The sequence below is a fragment of the Mobula hypostoma genome, chromosome 1 (assembly GCF_963921235.1).
Source record: "Mobula hypostoma chromosome 1, sMobHyp1.1, whole genome shotgun sequence".
Lineage (NCBI taxonomy): Eukaryota > Metazoa > Chordata > Chondrichthyes > Myliobatiformes > Myliobatidae > Mobula > Mobula hypostoma.
This window is the reverse complement of record NC_086097.1, coordinates 130,115,627-130,134,984: the sequence shown is the minus strand read 5'-3', so window position 1 is coordinate 130,134,984 and position 19,358 is coordinate 130,115,627. Positions and strand designations below refer to the sequence as shown.

Sequence of the window (19,358 nt, the reverse complement as noted above, 5' to 3'; positions counted from 1 at the left end):
TACATTTTAAGGTCTCATTTTCTAAATTTAAAACGTATTGTAGTCGGGTTTTTTGAGTGAATCTACAAAACATTGTGCATCATGTCAAATCAAAATTCCAAAACCTGTCAACAACTTACTGAAAAAAAATTGAAAAATCAAAATTGTGATGCTGAAAAAGTATTTATCCCCTTTGTAATTACTACGCTAACTTTCCTCAGGTGCAATACTGTGTATTACCTGACCACCTCACCCAATATGTTGAAATAGAAAATTAGAAGATCATCTGACTAAAAAAAAAACCCCCTCTCTGTGTAAGGTCCAACAGTATGGTAGACTTTCAACAGACCAAACAAGAAGACAAAAGAACATTCAAGTCAGGGAAATGATAATAGAGAAGCACAAATCTGGGGAAGGGTATAAGACCATCTTAAAGGCACCAAACATACTTTGGAGCTCAATTTAGTCCATCATGGAAAAAATATGAAACCACAACCACATTGCCTAGGTTAAGCTGCCCCTTTAAACTTAGTTACCAGAGAAGAATGTAAGAGGGGCTACTAAGATGCCAGCAGTCACTCTGAGTGAGCTGCAAAGGTCAATGGCTGCAACAGGAGAGAGATGAAATTTATTGCTTCATAATCTCTAAGGCTTTGCACAAAAAGATTTTTTTATGGAAGAGTTGTTAGGAAGAAACTCTGGTTGGAAAAAAAAACATTATTGCCCATAAAGATTTTGCAAAGATTTTACAGTCACTTGGATGATACTGTAAAGATGTGGAAGAATATCTTACAGTCAGATGAGAGTGGTATGTGTGTTGTAAAGCCTAACACTGCATCAGCTAGGTAACACCATCCCTACAGTAAAGAATGGCAGGGGTAGCATTATGGCTATCGGGATGTTTTCAGCAGCAGGGATGGGAATCTGGTCAGGATTGATGGAAAGACAGATGCTGACAAATGGAGATATCCTGGTTTAAAAACCTGCTAGCCTTGACCAGAAAGCTTGAACTCGGCAGTGGGGGTGGGGGGGGGGTGTTACTTTCAGCAGGACAATATCCCAAAGCACACTGCCAGAGCAACCTTGGAGTGGCTTCATATGAAGAAAATTGGGGGGGGGGGGGTGTTACTTTCAGCAGGACAATATCCCAAAGCACACTGCCAGAGTAACCTTAGAGTGGCTTCAAATGAAGAAAATTGATGTAGTTAGTGGTCCGGTCAGAGCCCTGACCTTAAACTGATTGAACATCTCTGGCATTACCTTAAGATTGCTGTCCTGCACCACGCCCCAACAAATCTGGCACAGTTTGAGCAATTGTGCAGGAGGAATGGATAAATCTTGCTCCACCGAATTGTGCAAAGCTATAAACGTTTGTAATAAAGATTTATCTAAAAAAAACTACCGGTTGTAAAAGCTGCAGTAATTGGCTAAACTAATTACTGAGCAAAGGGGGATGAATATTTTTGAACTGCTGATGTCTCAGTTTTAAATTTTTAGGTTTTCATAGTTTACAATTTTCCCTGTTTTCTTTTGGGCTGTACTGTGAAAAATGGAGCATATGATTCACAAATAATAACTCTCAGTAAAATTGATCAAAATCCCTGGTTGTAATACTCATTTATGTGAACAAAGGGTTGGGGGCTGAGTACTTTTACAAGGCACTGTATTTTTGTGGTACATCTTGTAGAAGTTGAAGCTTAAGGGTCTGAAGGTAGAAAGGTCACCTGGTCTACATCCCAGAGTTCTGAAAGAGGATGCTGAAGAGATTGTGGGGCTGGGTATTAGTTGTGATCTTTCAAGAATCAAGAAGATTCAAGAATGATTTGAGGGAACTGGAAAATTGCAAACGTCACTTTACACTTTAGGAAGGGAGGGAGGCAAAAGACAAGAAGTTTCAGGCCAGTTAGTCTGATTTAAGTGGTTGGTATGATATTGGAGTCCATTATTAAGGATGAGGATTTGGGTTACTTGGAGGCACATGATAAAATAGGCTAAAGTCAGCATTGTTGGAATTCTTTGAGGAAATAACAAGCAGTATAAAGATGTTATGTACTTGGATTTTTGCAAGGCCTTTGTCAAGGTCCTAGACATGAGGCTGCTTAACAAGGTAAGAGCCCTGGTATTATAGGAAAAATACTAGTATGGATAGAAGATTAGCTGACAAGCAGGAAGCAAAGAGTTGGAATAAAGGATCTTTTCTGGTTGGCTGCCACAGTGGTGTTCCGCAGGGTTAAGTTGTTAAGATGGCTTCTTTACACATTATATGTCAGTGAATTGGATGATGAAATTGATAGCTTTGTGGCCAAGTTTGCAGACAATACAAAGATAGGTGAAGGGGCAGATCATGTCAGGGCAGCAAGGAGTCTGCAGTAAGACTTGGACAGATTAGGAGAATGGACAAAGACCTGACAGATGGATGTAGGAAAGTGTATGGGCATGCACTGTGGTAGAAGGAATAAAGGTGTTGACTATTATTCAGAATTCAGAGTTGCAAAGGGACTTGGGAGTCTTCATGCAGGTTTATTTGTAGGTTGGATCAGTGTAAGGAAGGCAAGTGTAATATGAGCATTCATTTCGAGAAGATCTGTGTATATAAAAGCAAGGATATAATGCTGAAGCTTTGTAAGGCATTGGTCAGACCACACTTGGATTATTGTGAGCAATTTGGGACTCCTCATCTGAGAAAGAATGTATTGGCATTGTAGAGGTTCCAGAGGAGGTTCATGAGAATGATCCCAGGAATGAAAAAGTTACTGTATGAGGAGTATTTGATAGCTCTGGGTCTGTACCCAATGGAGTTTATAAAAATTAGGGGGAATGTCACTGAAACCTATAGAATATTAGTCTAGAAGTGGACGTGTTTTGTACAACTGGGAGTACAGCCTCAAAATACAAGGACAATTGTTTAGAATGGGGAAATGAGGAATTTCTTCAGCCAGAGGGTGGTGAATCTCTGGAATTTCTTGCCTCAGACAGTTGAGGGGGCCAAGTCATTGGGTATTTTTTTAAGTGGAGGTTCTTGATTAGTCAGAGCATCAAAAGATGGCAGGAGAATGGGGGAAATAAATCAGCCATGATTGAATGGCAGAGTAGACTCAAGAGAGTGAATGGCCTGATTCTGCTCCTATGTCTAATGGGCTTATGATGGTACTAAGGTTAATTATTCTGTGGTGAGCTGGTGGATATCTGTAATACCCCTTGTGCAACAATGAAGAGGAGACTTCAAAGTGATTGATAAGAATGCAATATCTGTATGGTCTGTCAATGTTCAAGCACAGTTTGGCAATAAAAATAATTTTTTTCCTCCTGACAGGAACTGAGAAGGTTCGACAAGCGCAAGCATGCAAGCATCTTCATGTTGTAAACCCAGACTGGTTATGGTGTTCTCTAGAACGCTGGGAAAGAGTCGAGGAAAAGTTATTTCCACTGAAAGAAGACTATGTCAGATCACAAAGGTAACCCACTGTAAACATTTATATAGCAATATTATTGTAGGAAAAGGTTGTGAAGATGCTTTGTACACAAATAGTTAGATAAAGATAGATGCTAATTATAGGAGATAGTGTTGGAAGGGGCTGGAGTTGAGTCTGGTACAAGAGGTGGAATTTACTGTGTTTCGGAGGATCTTGAGGGATGGAGGTCTAGCTTGGATTCCAGGTGGTTAAAGTCATTGCCCTGTAGTGGTCAGGTGAAAGAGGTGAGAGTCATGCAAGATGCCAGCTTTGGAAGAATGCAAGCTTCTCCCAGAGGTTGCTAACTACACTGGACACAGAAGTGGAGATTGTCAAAGACTGAAAAGTTTTCATGCAAGCTTTAAATTGGGGAAGACAGAGAGCCAATAGGTGATTGAGACCCAGTTAATGGTAGGAGACTTGACTTGGAACGTGGCTAGGAAAATGAATTGGTTGAGTTTGGGAATGATACTATATCAGTAGGGTGGCCTGAAGTTGCAGGGGCGGCTGGTGAAGGTCTTCATGAGACTGTGACACAAGGTGCTTAGTCTGAATAGTGTGTTGATATTAAGTATAATCTCAGGTGTATGGGTAGAGACAACACCTCCAGTGCAGCTTGTCCTGAAAGCTGTGCTGCATGATCAAACACCGTAATGCTGTGGGCGCAGGAGCAATTGCGAAAGACAATGCTGTCATTTTTCAGGGAAACTTTGGAGACACAAGAGATGACAGATGCTAGAATCTGGAGCAACAGTTAATCTGCTAGACAAACTCAGGTCAAGCAGCACCTGTGCGAAGAAAGGAACTGTTAATGTTTTTGGTCAAAGTCCTGCATCAAACCAACCTGTGGAAGCTGTTGGTTTGTTGTTGGGTGTTGAAATGTTCAAATATGTTTTTCATTTAAAATAGGGCATCTAATCTTTGTTAGTAATTCAAACGCTTCGTACAGGTTGGTTGTAGGTAGGAAATTTTTCGTTTGTTATATCTAACATGGATGGAAGATTGGCTGACAGGCAGAAGGCAAAGAGTGAGTATAAAGGGGGCCTTTTCTAGTTGGCTGCTGGTGACCAGTGGTGTTCTGCAGGGTCTGGTGTTGGGCCCACTTCTTTTTACGCCAGTGATCTGAATGATGCAATTGATGACTTTGTGGACAAGTTTGTGGACAATACAAAGATAGGTGGAGGGACAGGTAGTGTTGAGGAAGCACAGATTCTGCAGAAGGACTTGGACAGATTGGGAGAATGGGCAAAGAAGTGGTAGATGGCAAAGGGTGTTGGGAAGTGTATAGTCATACACTTTGATAGAAAAAACAAATGTGTGTACTATTTTCTAAATGGGGAGAAAAATAAAACATCAGAGGTGTACAGGGACTTGGGATTCCTTGAACAGGATTTCTTATAGGTTAATTTGCAGGTTGAGTTGGTGGTAAGGATGTCAAATTCTATGGGGAGAAGACAGGAGAGTGGGCTTGAGAGGGATAATAAAGCAGTCATGATGGAATGCCAGAGCAGACTTGATGAGTCGAATAGTCTAATTCTGCTCCTATGTTTTATGGTCTTATTGATGTTAAAAATGGTTAAATTTTGCTGTGTATGACTACCTCAGTTGTGCCTCCTTAGATATTTATTAGTATTGCATATATATCTTGCAAGTTCTCGAGCTCCATATAGCATCTTCTGATATTAATGAACTCTTTATTCTGGCATGGCGTCAGAGAGTTCTAAGAGAGGACAGAAATGTTAGAGGTACTCTGCATTATTTAAACTATGCCCACAGTTTATCTTTCTTTCATCTCTGTGAGGTGTGAATAAAATTTGAAGTCCCTAGTTACCTTCAGCAGAGCTTTTCTAGGTATCAGACTAATGCAGTCACACTTGCTGTATGATGCCCCAAATGCATCTGTGAGCCATGGTTGAGTAGAATAATATAACCCTGAGAATTTTAAATTTGGTAACCCGGTCCTCATTACATACTGGAGTAGAAATGTATCCTTTGTTCCATGTGCTGCAACAACAGGATAACAGCAACCAGGTTTTTGCTGTTTGGAGATTCAGTTTTCATCTCCGTCATCTTTAAAGCTTTGATCCTTTACCATTCAAAATTCCATTAATTATGGCCCAGATATTACTTCTCAGCTGTAAAGCGGTGATAGTTTCCATTTCTGAAACTGCCAGTTGGCTATAGTACCCACCTGTCTTCTGATTAATCCATGGATTGTTGTCGGCTGTTTTGTTTTCAGCCATCTGGAGATAAACATTTGGGATGTCCTCTATAAGCTCCTCCTCCTCTTTAATCTTTCTCAAAGCCTAATGCTTCAGCCAAGCTCTCAGTCATCTTACCCAATATTTCATAGTCATAGTGTCAATTATTTCGGGGATCTCACTTTTGTGATGATCCCTGGTGTGGTTTTCTTTATTATGGGCACCATAGTGCCCTGTAAAAGTATTCAGCCCCCAACCCTTCATTCACATAATGAGTATTACAACACAGAGAAAATCTGCAGATGCTGGAAATCCAAGCAACACACACAAAATGCTGGAGGAACTCAGCAGGCTAGGCAATATCTATGGAAAAGAATATAGTTGACATTTCGGGCTGAAACCCTTCATCGAGACTGGACGGGAAAAAAACGACGAGTCAGAGCAAGAAGGTGGGGGGAGGGGAGGAAGAAACAGAAGATAATAGGTGAAATGAGGAGGGGGAGGGGTGAAGTAAAGAGCTGGGAAGTTGATTAGTAAAAAAGATGCAGGGCTGGAGAAGGGGTAATCTGATAGGAGAGGACAGAAGGCATAGAAGAAAGAAAAGGGGGAGAAGCACCAGAGGGAGGTGATGGGCAGATAAGGAGATAAGGTGAGAGAGAGAAGTGGAAATGGGGAATGGTGAAGGAGGAGGGGGAGCATTACAGGAAGTTCGAGAAATTGATGTTCATGCTATGAGGTTGGAGGCTACTGTGACAGAATATTAGGTGTTTCTCCAACCTGAGTGTGGCCTCGTCGTGGCAGTAGAGGAGATCATGGACTGACATGTTGAAATGGGAAGTGGAATTAAAATGGGAGCCAGGGGGAGATCCAGCTTTATTTTTGGCAGATGCAGCTGAGGGGCTCGGTGAAAGCATTTCCAATATATGTTGGCCTCATTGATATACAGGACAGCACACTGTGAGCACCAGATACAGTAGGTGACCCTAACATACTCACAGGTGAAGTATCACCTCACCTGGAGGGATTGTTTGTTGCCCTGAATGGTAGTGAGAACCACAGATTTTGATCAATTTCACTGAGAATTATTATTTGTGAATTATATGCTCTGTTTTTCACTGTAGAGCCCAAAAAACCCATGAAACACTAAAAATTCAAAAACTGAAATGTCAGCAGTTCAAAAATGTTTATCCCCCTGTGCTCAGTACTTAGTTGAACCCCCTATGGTTATGGCTAGTAGTCTTTTTGGATAAGTCTTCTATGAAATTTGCACAACGTGATGGAGTAAGATTTGCCCATTTCTCTATGCAAAATTGCTGAAGCTGTGCCAGGTTAGTTGCCGAGCAGTGCTGGACAGCAGTTGAGGTCTTGTCAGAGATGTTCAATCAATTTAAGGTCGTGACTCTGGTTGGGCCACTCAAGAATGTCAATTTTCTTCTTTTGAAGGCACTTCATAGTTGCTGTGGCAGTTTAAGCTTTCTGGTCAAGGCTAGCTGGTTTTTTACCCAGGATCTCTCTGTATTTAGCAGCATTAATGTTCCTATCAATCCTGACCAGATTCCCAGTCTCTGCTGCTGAAAACATCGCCATAGACATGATGTTACCTCCACCATACTTTACAGAAGGGATGGTGTTATCTGGCTGATGCGCAGTATTAGATTTACAACACACATACCGCTTGGTGTTGAGGCAAAAAAGTTCAACTTTAGTCTCATCTGGCCTTATAACCTATTTCCACATCTTTACAGTATTGTCTAAGTAAGGTTTTGCAGAGTCTTTACAGGCAAGGATATCCTTTTTTTAAGCCAGACCTCCTTTCTTGCCATTCTTCCGTAAGCACCCATTTTATGCAAGGCATTAGAAATTGTGGAGCCATGAACTTCATCTCCAGTTGCAGGAACTGACTTCTGTAGCTCACTCAGAGTGACTGTTGGCATCACAGTAGCCTCTTTTACAAGTGCCATTCTTCTCTAGTGACTAAGCTTAGAGCTATGCAGTGTGGGTGCGGTTTTGTATTTTTCTTCTACTTTTTATGATGAACTTCACTGAGCTCTGAGGTAAAATGTGGAAACAGTTGTGGGGCTAAATACTTTTTCAAGGCACTATATATGAAAATACTACTTACACTGAATGAAGTCTATCAACATCTGTTAATGCATTTGTTTCTGCCTTTTCCACAGAGTCAATAGCCCTGCTAGTTTCCCTGAACTTCAAAGTAGCTTCCAAACACCATTGTTTCATCCAACTCCCATTCACCCGAAAGTGCCGCCTGGACCCGATGTCCGCATTTATGATCCCAACACTGGGAAGCTAATCCGGAAAGACTCCCAGGGAAACAAACAACCCACATACATCCAAGCTCCAGCAGCTCCTGTTAAGTTACCAGTTCACGGAGAACAATCATCATTCAGGTAATGGTCCCAGAAAACTCCAGCATACTCAGCGATCTATTTATTTCAGCTGTTCTCTTTAAAAATTGTTTTAATCAGTAAGGTGACAGGACAAATGTAAAATGGAATTATCATTGTCAGTTGCTGTCTGTGTGTTGTTGTGAGGAGCAGAGAGGGCGTGTGGACAATGACCACATTGACGGAGTAGATTGCGAAAGATTTTTGTTAAGTTACTTAAAGCAGTTTCGGAAGCTGAGAGCTTATGTTTGCATGTCCCACTGCTGAATGATGGCCAGCAAATCCTCACTGCCAATCTCACTAATGCCATTTGTTGTATCTTACTATTTCCTTTGAACACTTCCCAGCGTGGAAAGAAGTAGACCTGCAAAATGTTGATGGATGCAAATAAAAATCACTTGTGAGGTTGCATGTGTTTTCCTTCATGCAACCAGTCTTGTGAGGGTTCATAATGTGGAGATCAGGTGTATTTGGTTGAACCGGAAGGATACAGTGAAGCTTGATGATGTGCTAGAAGGATAGAAGCAGGGTTGGCTCAACCATCTTGTCAGCTGGGGCTGACCCATTCTCTGTGACCTCTTGACGGGTGAACAATGTTGTTAAAGAAGCTGTTGATTTATATGCATGAATATGGCTGAATATTAAATGGTTTGGAAATATAAACCTTCATGGAAAGTGTGAATTTTATCTGTGTAATACTGTTTGTAAACTATTGATACTTAGTCTGCATTTCCAATCATTCATTATTGCATTTTTAACTGAACTCTCATTTGTTTCTTGAACTACAAATAAATGAATTTATTCACTGCAACCTGGATAATTAATTTCAATTAAGGCACATAGCCCTTCCTCTTTGCCAAATATTGAGAGTCTGTTATGGATTTATGAGTATGCCTGTAAGAAAATGAATCTCAGGGTTGTATATGATGGCATATGTACTTTGATAATAAATTTACTTTGACACTTTTACTATAATACATAGAACGGTACAGCACAGTATGGGTCCTTCAGTCCACAGTGTTGTGCTGACCTAGGTAAACCTGCTTCATGATCATTCTAACCCTTCCCTTCCAAACAGCCCATATCCTTCCATTTGCCTTACACCTGTGTGCCTATCTAAGAGTCTTTTACATGTCCTCATTGCATCACCCTCCAGCATCATCCCTGGCCGTGCATTCTAAGTACCTACTACTCTTCATATAATAAAAAATTGCTTCTGACATCTCCCCTGAACTTCCCTCCACTCACCTTAAACGGAAGTCCTCTGGTATATCCATTGCCGCCCTGGGAAAAGTAGTGCTGGCTGTCCACACTATCCGTTCCTATCATAATCTTAATACATCTCTATCAAGTCACTTCTCATCCTCTTGTTCCAAAGAGAAAAGCACTAGCTCTCTGAAGCTTTCCTCATAAGACATTTTCTCCAATCAAAGGAACATCCTGGTAAATCTCTACACCCTATCTAATGCCTTCACATCCTTATGAGGCAACCAGAACTGAAATCCAAGTGTGATCTAACTGGAGTTTTATAGAGCAGCAACTTCAGACTGGCTGTGATTGGTTAGCTGTGAAAGAAAATTTTCTTTAACACGGAGCAATTCTGTCCTGAATATTGTGATCTACAAATTCCAGTCCACTCCCAGGAGTGCATTAGCTGGTACTTGCTATGTCATGCATGGGATATTTGAGAAGCTGAGTATCACAAGTTTCAATGCCTTGAATGTAATTGAAAGGGACTTGTACACTTTCCTGATCAAAAATGTGACACCTTGAATAGAGGCCACCTGGAATTGAGGGAGTTGGGTGAGAAAAGCAGCCATATATGGATAATAAATGGATTTTAGTAATGCACTTGACAAGGTTCCACACGGTAGGCTTATTCAGAAAGTCAGAAGGCATGGGATCCAGGGAAGTTTGGCCAGGTGGATTCAGAATTGGCTTGCCTGCAGAAAGCAGAGGGTTGTGGTGGAGGGAGTACATTCGGATTGGACGGATGTGACTAGTGGTGTCCCACAAGGATCGGTTCTGGGACCTCTGCTTTTTGTTATTTTTATTAATGACCTGGATGTGGGGGTAGAAGTGTGGGTTGGTAAGTTTGCAGGCAACACAAAGGTTGGTGGTGTTGTGGATAGTGTAGAGGATTGTCAAAGATTGCAGCAAGACATTGATAGGATGCAGAAGTGGGCTGAGAAGTGACAGATGGAGTTCAACCCGGAGAAGTGTGAGGTGGTACACTTTGGAAGGACAAACTCCAAGGCAGAGTACAAAGTAAATGGCAGGATACATGGTAGTGTGGTGGAGCAGAGGGATCTGGGGGTACATGTCCACAGATCCCTGAAAGTTGCCTCTCAGGTAGATAGGGTAGTTAAGAAAGCCTTATGGGGTGTTAGCTTTCGTAAGTCAAGGGATAGAGTTTAAGAGTCGCGAGGTAATGATGCAGCTCTATAAAACTGTGGTTAGGCCACACTTGGAGTACTGTGTCCAGTTCTGGTCGCCTCACTGTAGGAAGGACGTGGAAGCATTGGAAAGAGTACAGAGGAGATTTACCAGGAAGCTGCCTGGTTTAAAGAGTATGCATTATGATCAGAGATTAAGGGAGCTAGGGCTTTACTCTTTGGAGAGAAGGAGGATGAGAGGAGACATGATAGAGGTATACAAGATATTAAGAGGAATAAATGGAGTGGACAGCCAGTGCCTCTTTCCCCAGGGCACCATTGCTCAATACAAGAGGTCATGGCTTTAAGGTAAGGGGTGGGAAGTTCAAGGGGGATATTAGAGGAAGGTTTTTTACTCAGAGTGGCTGGTGCGTGGAATGCACTGCCTGACTCAGTGGTGGAGGCAGATACACTAGTGAAATTTAAGAGACTACTGGACATATATACGGAGGAATTTAAGGTGGGGGGTTATATGGGAGGCAGGGTTTAAGGGTCGGCACAACATTGTGGGCTGAAGGGCCTGTACTGTTCTATGTTCTATAACTAGAACAAATGGTTGGGTAGGTGAACAAACCAAGTTGCCACAGGGAGGGGTTCCATGAAGAATTGTAATGGGGGCAAGGGGAATGGAGGAAGAGTTGAGGATCACATGGAAGTGGCCGGAAGTGGATCGTAGGATTCGAGTTCTGATCGTAGGATTCGAGTTCTGATTAGACAAGGGAAAGGGGTATGGAATTAATTTTTGGGCATGAGTAGATGGATGTTTCTGTTGTGGTGAAGTAAAAATTGGGCATAAGGGTGAGGCTGGTGCCAAAGAATCAGTAGTAAGTATGGCATTTAGCTTTGTGGGAATCTCACTCCAGCAGTCCACTGTGAAAACTTTATTGTCCTAGAAGGCCTGGGTAACAGTTGGTTTTACGACAGCTTGGTCTAACTACCTACGTGATATTCCAACAGGAATGGTGCACAAGGGATGATATCATCCCTTGTGTAAAGACATGAGACTGCAGGTGCTGGGATCTGCAGCTACAAACAATCCACTGGAGGATGTCAGCGTGTCAAGCAGCATCTGTTAGGGAGTGAAGGGATTGTTGACATTTCGGGTTGAAATGGGGGACAAGAGGAGAGATGGTATAAAGAGGGGTGGAGTGGTGAAACCTAATAGTAGTTGATTGGTGGACTGAGTGGTGGTGAAGAATGGTGGGCAGTTGGGGGGGGGTACAGGTGGGAATTGGGGAAACAAAGGCTGGTGGATGAATGGTGGAGGCAGGAGCAAGCTGAAGGGAGAGGAGATAAAACATGCATGTAGCTCACAAACAGTAGCACAAAGGCCTGGTTTATTATTGTCACAGGTACAGTGAAAAGCTTGGTTTGCATGCCATCCAGAAAGATCTTCCATTAATAAGTCTTAGGTAGTACACAAGGAAAACAATTACAGCATTTTGAATATGCCATTACAGTTACAGGAAAAAATACAGCACAGGCAGCCAAATGAGCTGCACAGGCCATGACAAGGTAGATTGAAAGATTAAGTTCATGTTTACTGCACTTGAAGTCTATTCACGAGTCTTATAACATTGTGATAAAAGCTGTTCTTGAGCCTGCTGGTATCCATTCTCAAACTTTTGTATCTTCTGCCAGTTGGGAGGTGGAAGGGATCTTTGATTATGTTGTCTGCATTTCTAAGGCAGCAAGAAGTGTAAACAGTCAGTGCAGGGGAAATTGTTTTTCATGATACATTGGGCTATATTCACAACTCTCTGCAATTTGTTCTGGTCTAGGGCAGCACTGTTGCGGTATCAAGCTGTGAATAAACCCAGCCTACCCAATCTTTTGTTATAACTACAGCCCTCTATTCCAGGCGATAATTGGTAAAGCGTATACCACAGATTGTGCATTTCTGCTGAGAAGTTCCAAATAAACTGTGACCGCAGCTTTAATTTAATGGAGTCTATATCTGCGAGTCTTGTGGAGTGTGTACAAGACTCTGGAAAAATCAAATCTTTTGAGTATCTCAGAAATTTCACTCAAGTATTTGTATATTAAAGGCATGATTTGAGGAACAGAAGTAACAGGAAAAAAATGGACAAAATCAAAGAGAATTAAGTGAATTTAAGAGAACAAGTTTGATAACTTTGGGGAGAAAAAGAAGAGGCAGAACCAACTGATCACTCCAGTAGGTTGATCACAATCCATAGGGAATAAAACAGTAATCTCTGCCTTCAAAACCAAGACTCTTGGAATGAATAAGATGAATAAAACATCGTGGCTCATTCATTTTCTTGTAATCCTGCTTCCTGGGAGTTGAGATTTCTGACAGAGATTAAAAACCCTTCAAAAATCACCCAGTAACTCCCTGTGACCATGTGAATAGGATAACAGTGCACAATTAATCAATTTAAGAGTTTATAAATATCCAAAGTTTGCCCCCAGCATAGCCAAACTAACATAAAAATTGCTTTTCCTTTGCATGTGGGTTAGAGTAGTTTAATAATGATAGAATATAAACCACATACCAATAAGGATGAAAATGTATACTGTGTTTACTTCATAATTTTGCGTTCCTCTTTACATATTGCTCCTGTACAGATCTGTATTCAGCTGGAGAACAGACCCTGCCATATTAAATGCTCACCGAGTCATTCCATCATCAATCAGTGGGGTGCCACGGTGGAACAGAGGTTAGCGGCGTACTGTTGTGGCTCAGGACAATCCATAGCCCTATTCTAGTGCTATCTGTAAGGAATATGTACATTCTCCCTGTAAACCGTGTGGATTTCCTCCCACAGTCCAAAGATGAATTGGTTAGTAGGTTAATTAGTCACTGTAAATTGTCCTGCAATTAATCTAGGGTTAAATAGATCGGTTGCTGGGTGGTGCCTCTCATTGGGCTGGAAGAGCCTGTTCTGTGCTGTGCCTCTAAAGTAAAAAGTAAAATAAAATTACCTGACTCAATTTTGTTTTCTTTGTTCTCTTTACTATTATGGAAGTCAATTCAAAGGGTTCTCTCTTCAGTCTGACCTAGTTGCCAACATGGTTCAGGTGTCAGGTGATGAAAAAGATCAAGGAGAAAATGGTGGGAGCCTGGTAGGAGAGCCTAAGGCTAGAAGTTTGTGCACATTCCACTGTCTGTTTTAGCACTAAGCATTTAAATCAAATGTGTTATTTTGTATTTGGTGCATATGACTCAAATAAACCAATTTCCAGTTACTGTCAGTGGAATGTAGGAGGCTGAGGGTGCTTTATTTGGGACTATAAAATCGAGGCGCATAGATGGTCAGAATCTTTTTTACTAACTGGAAGGCACAGCTTTAAGGTAAAGGCAATTTGAGGGATGCAGTATATGGGAGGAGGAGAGTTTCACCAGAATATTGCCTGGAATGACAGGCTACATTTGTAAGGAGTGATTGGACAGGCTGGTTTATTCTCACTGGAACATAGGAGGCTGAGGGGTGATGAGAGATTAAGAGGCATAGACAGGGATGATGGACAGTGTCCCTTTCACAGGGCAGGTGAGTTGAGGAATAGAGAACACAGCTTTAAAGTGAGAGGAGGACAAATCAAAAGAGCTCTGAGTAACAAGCTTTTGCTCACAGAGGATGGTGAATATCTGCATTGAGCTACCAAAGGATGTTGTAGAAGCAGATATGTTTGCAGCATTTAAAAGGCATTTGTCCTGGTACTTGGATGGGAAATCATGAAGGAATATAGGCCTAATGCAGGCAAATGGGATTAATGTAGAATGCATCACAATTGGCATGAATGAAGTGGGTCAAAATGGCCTATTTCTGTTCTGTTCAGTTCAATGATTCAAGTTCAAGTTTAAATTTAATTGTTTAATTATATGAAGTCTATGAATGTTGTAGCCAGAAGGCTTGCTGGTCATTGGATCAGCTTGCTGGCTTGTCTCTGAATAATCCATTTCAGTTCTCTCTCTGCTTTTGTCAGAAGTGATTTTAAGTTGGGCCTAGTGAAGCATAATATTAATTACTAAATAAATTATAGCCTGCCTATTAGTGTTCAGCACAGAGGCGAAGATAAATAAGGCTCTATCGCACTTCAGCATTGGAACTTTTTTCTCCCCCCTCCCTCATCTTCTGCACACCTGTCCTGATGTCTGGATCCTGGGATTTCTGCTGCTTAATTGCATTATCATGGTTCAGCTGTTCTGTTTTCATTTCAGTCCACACTTCATGTCAATAGTGTGCAGGATTGTGCGTCTGATGGAATTAGCTTGACCTTTCTCCCCCTTGGAATTCAATGATTGTAATTTAGCCTCCTGTGTACTCAGTGACTGTCTTAATTTCATGATTTAACCCATTCTTTTAACTATCAAGTCTCATAGATTGTGTGTTCTGATGAAGTATTTCAGATCTGCATGAGCATCCCTGTAATTAGGAATGGAAGAAATGGGCATGATTTACTCAAATTATCATTAGCTAAAACCTATAGCGGTAAGGAGGAAGATCATTGTATGTTGTAACTCCTCACCCTCCTCCCCGACGCGTCTAGGTGTATTACTGCCCTCCGCAGGATGTATAATTAATTATAGAATTAGGTGTAGCAGACAGTGAGGAAGGTTTTCAGAGCTTGCAGAGGGACTTGGACCAGCTGGAAAAATGGGCTGAAAAATGGCAGATGGAGTTTAATACAGACAAGTGTGAGGTATTGCACGTTGGAAGGATAAACCAAGGTAGAACATACAGGGTTAATGGTAAAGCACTGAGGAGTGCAGTGGAACAGAGGGATCTGGGAATACAGATACAAAATTCCCTAAAAGTGGCGTCACAGGTAGATAGGGTCATAAAGAGAGCTTTTGGTACATTGTCTTTATTAATCAAAGTATTGAGTATAAGAGCTGGAATGTTATTATGAGGTTGTATAAGGCATTGGTGAGGCCGAATCTGGAGTATTGTGTTCAGTTTTGGTCACCAAATTACAGGAAGGATATAAATAAGGTTGAAAGAGTGTAGAGAAGGTTTACAAGGATGTTGCCGGGACTTGAGAAACTCAGTTACAGAGAAAGGCTGAATAGGTTAGGACTTTATTCCCTGAGGCGTAGAAGAATGAGGGGAGATTTGATAGAGGTATATAATATTATGATGGGTATAGATAGAGTGAATGCAAGCAGGCTTTTTCCACTGAGGCAAGGGGAGAAAAAAAACCAGAGGACGTGGGTTAAGGGTGAGGGGGGAAGGTTTAAAGGGAACGTTGGGGGGGCTTCTTCACACCGAGAGTGGTGGGAGTATGGAATGAGCTGCCAGACGAGGTGGTAAATGCGGGTTCTTTTTTAACATTTAAGAATAAATTGGACAGATACATGGATGGGAGGTGTATGGAGGGATATGGTCCGTGTGCAGGTCAGTGGGACTAGGCAGAAAATGGTTCGGCACAGCCAAGAAGGGCCAAAAGGCCTGTTTCTGTGCTGTAGTTTTTCTATGGTTTCTATAGAACTTCAAGGAACTCAAATTCTCGAATACAACCTAGTGTCACGTATAAACTGAATAACAGACTCTTCAATCAGATGTTGATTCTCTTGATGGCCAAACAAAGATTAATAGAAAACCAAAATAAATTTAAGCCAGATAGGCTCTTGAACAACATGTTTCTTTCAATTTTGTATAGATTACAGCTCAGCAAAACATGCTGGACTATCTCTGGACTACCACAGTCACATAATCCAGTAGGATGTTTTCCTATTATCTTTAAATAATAGTTTAGCCCACAATGCCCCAAACTAAGTCTTGTAAATTTCACCATATCTCTACGACTTAAAAGGTAACAGTCTGAGACCTTTTTAACTAGTGGGTGACTAGAAAAATAATGCCTGCCCCTTAATTCATTTTTCCAATCCTCCTGCCACTTCTTCTCTATACCTCTTTTAATCCTACTTCTCAATTCTACTCTGCCTAGGGGAACTCTAATTTCTACTTGCCTGCTCTGTAAGGAAGATTTTGCAATGCCATCCACAAGTTCATTTCCCTCCACCCCAGCATGCCCAGGTATCCATGAAAATCTAACTGAACAATCCATCTTCCCTACTCTAAACAACACTAAGAGAATCTCAATAACTATGTCAGGATGAGCTTTTGATTTACTCCCTTTTATAGACTCTAAGGCGGCAGCAGAATCCGAACAGATGATAACCCTACATGGTCGAGAGTCTTCCATCCACCATACGGCCCAGAGGATTGCTAATAATTCTGTTGCAAAGACAGAAACACCATCTGAAACTTGGTGACCAATCTTAACTCCAAGTTGAGACACATACATCCCAAATCCTGCCCTACTGCTGTCTGGGTCCACTGAGCCATCAGTAAAAATCTTCAGTTAAGATCCCCATTTATTATTTAAATATTCATTTGTGATCAACGCTGATGAAATTGCACTGTTTCCTTGAATCTGAAAAAGGAGGAATACGTCTACTTCTGGTTCTGGAAAGAGCCAAAAAGGGACAGGTAGCGAGCAAATTTGGTCAACCATGTCTTCCTCAGTCAGTTTCAGTTTCACAGCCCAGTTATTAACCAAATCTGAAAATGGGTATCTTTTAATTTTACTTTGGCGCTTCGACTTCCCCTGCAAAAGACACTTTGATGGACAGCTGTGATTGAATCCATTTAGTTTTGCCCAATACTGCAGGCACAACTGAATTCATCTTAAATGTAGGGGCACTTCTCCCATCTCCACACATAATGCCGGGACTGATGTTGTTCTAAAAGCTCCAGAACAGAGTCTAAGTGCTTTGGACTGCACAGTGTCTAGTTTTCCAAGCACTGCTGTAGCAGCGGAACCATAAAGTAATACAACCATAATCTATAACTGATTTAATCATAGCTAGATATATTAAGTACATCGTTTCCCGCCCTGCTCCCCAGTCGCATCCAGCAATACATCTCATAACATTTAAAACTTTCTCACACTTTCCAATTGTTTTATCTATATGAACCCTCCAAGTAAGTCTTTCATCAAACCAGACACCTGAAAACTTGAATACCTTGACTTTTTCTAGTGGAGAATCATATAGACACAATTCACAATCAGGAATCTTTCTTCTAAAGCCAAAAATCATATACTTGGACTTAGAAGCAGAAATCCTGAAACCCCATTTATTAGCCCAGTTTTCAACTGATCTTAAAGCCTCTTGTACCTGCCTTAATATATACTTGACATTTCTTCCTCTTTTCCAGATTGCACCATCGTCTGCAAACAATGATTTGCCAAATCCTGTCCCTACCTGATCAAAGATATCATTTATCATGACATTAAAAGAACTGGACTAATGACACTTCCTTGAGGGGTACCATTACCTATTTTAACTGACTTGGAGCTTGTTCTGCCTATTCTTACTTGAATTGTCCTTTCCGTAGGGAAATCTTTGATCTAATTTAACATTCTACCTCTAATTCCCACATCATAGAATTTAACTAATAAGCCATCCTTCCATAGTGAGTCATATGCTCTTTCAATATCTAGAAATGCACTTACCATTACTTCTCTATTTTGAAATGCTTTTTTAATATGATGATCTAAAAGGGCAACAGATTCCATTGTTGATCTTCCAGTTCTAAAACCATTTTGATAGGCAGCAAAATGTCCCTTATTTTCCAAAAAAAAAGTCTGTTGGTGACCATTCGTTCCATAATTTTACAAAGCACTGACGTTAAAGCTATAGGCCGATATGAACTAGGACTAGGCGCATCCTTACCTGGCTTTAAAACTGGAGCTACCACCGCATGCTTCCATTCTACTGTTAATGTTCCTTCTTTTCACACTGAATTAAACAATGCTAGAATTTCTATTAATACAGAGTCATCTAAATGCTTAAGCAATTCATAACACAGTCCATCCCTACCAGGAGAAGTGTTTGAACCTGATTGGACAGCTTCCTACAATTCCTGAAGGGAGGAAAAACAAATTTATGGAGCTATTATCATCCAAACTCCTGTCCAATTTCCAACTTTCCTTTAACATAATTTCCTTTTTCAAATCACCTAACTCTCCATAACTGTGTAACGCTTGGAACACCTCTATAAACATATCAGCCTTTTCCTTATTGGTTACAGCTTCAATATCTCCTTCCAGCAAAGCTGGGATAGATGGTTTCCCATATATCCCTGACCTTCTGTGAAGGATCGTCCATAGCTGCTCTATAGGTGTCTCAGGGCCCAGGTTTCCACAAAATCTTCTCCAACTATCCCTCTTTGCATTTTTAATTACTCTCCATGCTACTGCTCTTTCCTTTTTATACTCCACAACATTATCTAACACTGGGTACTTTCTTAATTTCCTGTAAGCTCTATTTCTGTTTCTTACTGCTATATCACAATTTTTATTCCACCACGGAACTAATGCTGGAGGCTTAAGTACATTCCGTAGCGGAATTGTCAACTGAACAACTTTATGAATTATAGAACAGAGGGATTCATTCCAATCGTCTATGGAGCCCTCGCTATTAATCTCTTCTATTATATCCACAGCTTTCTCCTAGTACTCATCCCAATGGGCCAAAGAAAAATTATACCTAACAGACCTCCCCTCAAATTTCTACCAAATCTACATAATATAGGATAGTGATCACTTCCTAGTGTGTATCTATCCGTAGCATCCCATTCCCCAACCCTAGCTAAGTTTGAGGAAGTGATAGATAAGTCTAAGTGACTACAAGTATTCTTTACAATATTAAATCTTGTAGGCTTTCCATCATTTAGCAGTACCATGTTGTATTTATCTAGAAACTCCTCTATTACTGCTCCATTACTATCTTTACTTTCACTATCCCATATAGGATTATGGGCATTGAAATCTCCAACCCAGATAACTGGGGATTTTACCTAATTCATAATTTTATCCAAATCTGATAATGTCATATTACCTGGATTATAAAAG

At 41.0% G+C, this 19,358-nt stretch overlaps 1 protein-coding gene across 2 annotated transcripts in view; it reads left to right on the top strand.

The window, feature by feature from the left end:
• Window positions 1–19,358, top strand: part of ctdp1 (CTD (carboxy-terminal domain, RNA polymerase II, polypeptide A) phosphatase, subunit 1) — a 362,097-nt gene that overhangs the window by 82,518 nt on the left and 260,221 nt on the right. For both annotated transcript variants that reach the window (XR_010018895.1, XM_063055679.1), the window contains exons 9-10: window positions 3,293–3,434; window positions 7,810–8,040. Coding sequence is in view for 1 of the 2 variants with exons in the window: in XM_063055679.1 (XP_062911749.1) it covers window positions 3,293–3,434; window positions 7,810–8,040 (373 nt within the window). In the remaining variant the exon portion in view is untranslated. The remainder of the gene's footprint in view (window positions 1–3,292; window positions 3,435–7,809; window positions 8,041–19,358) is intronic.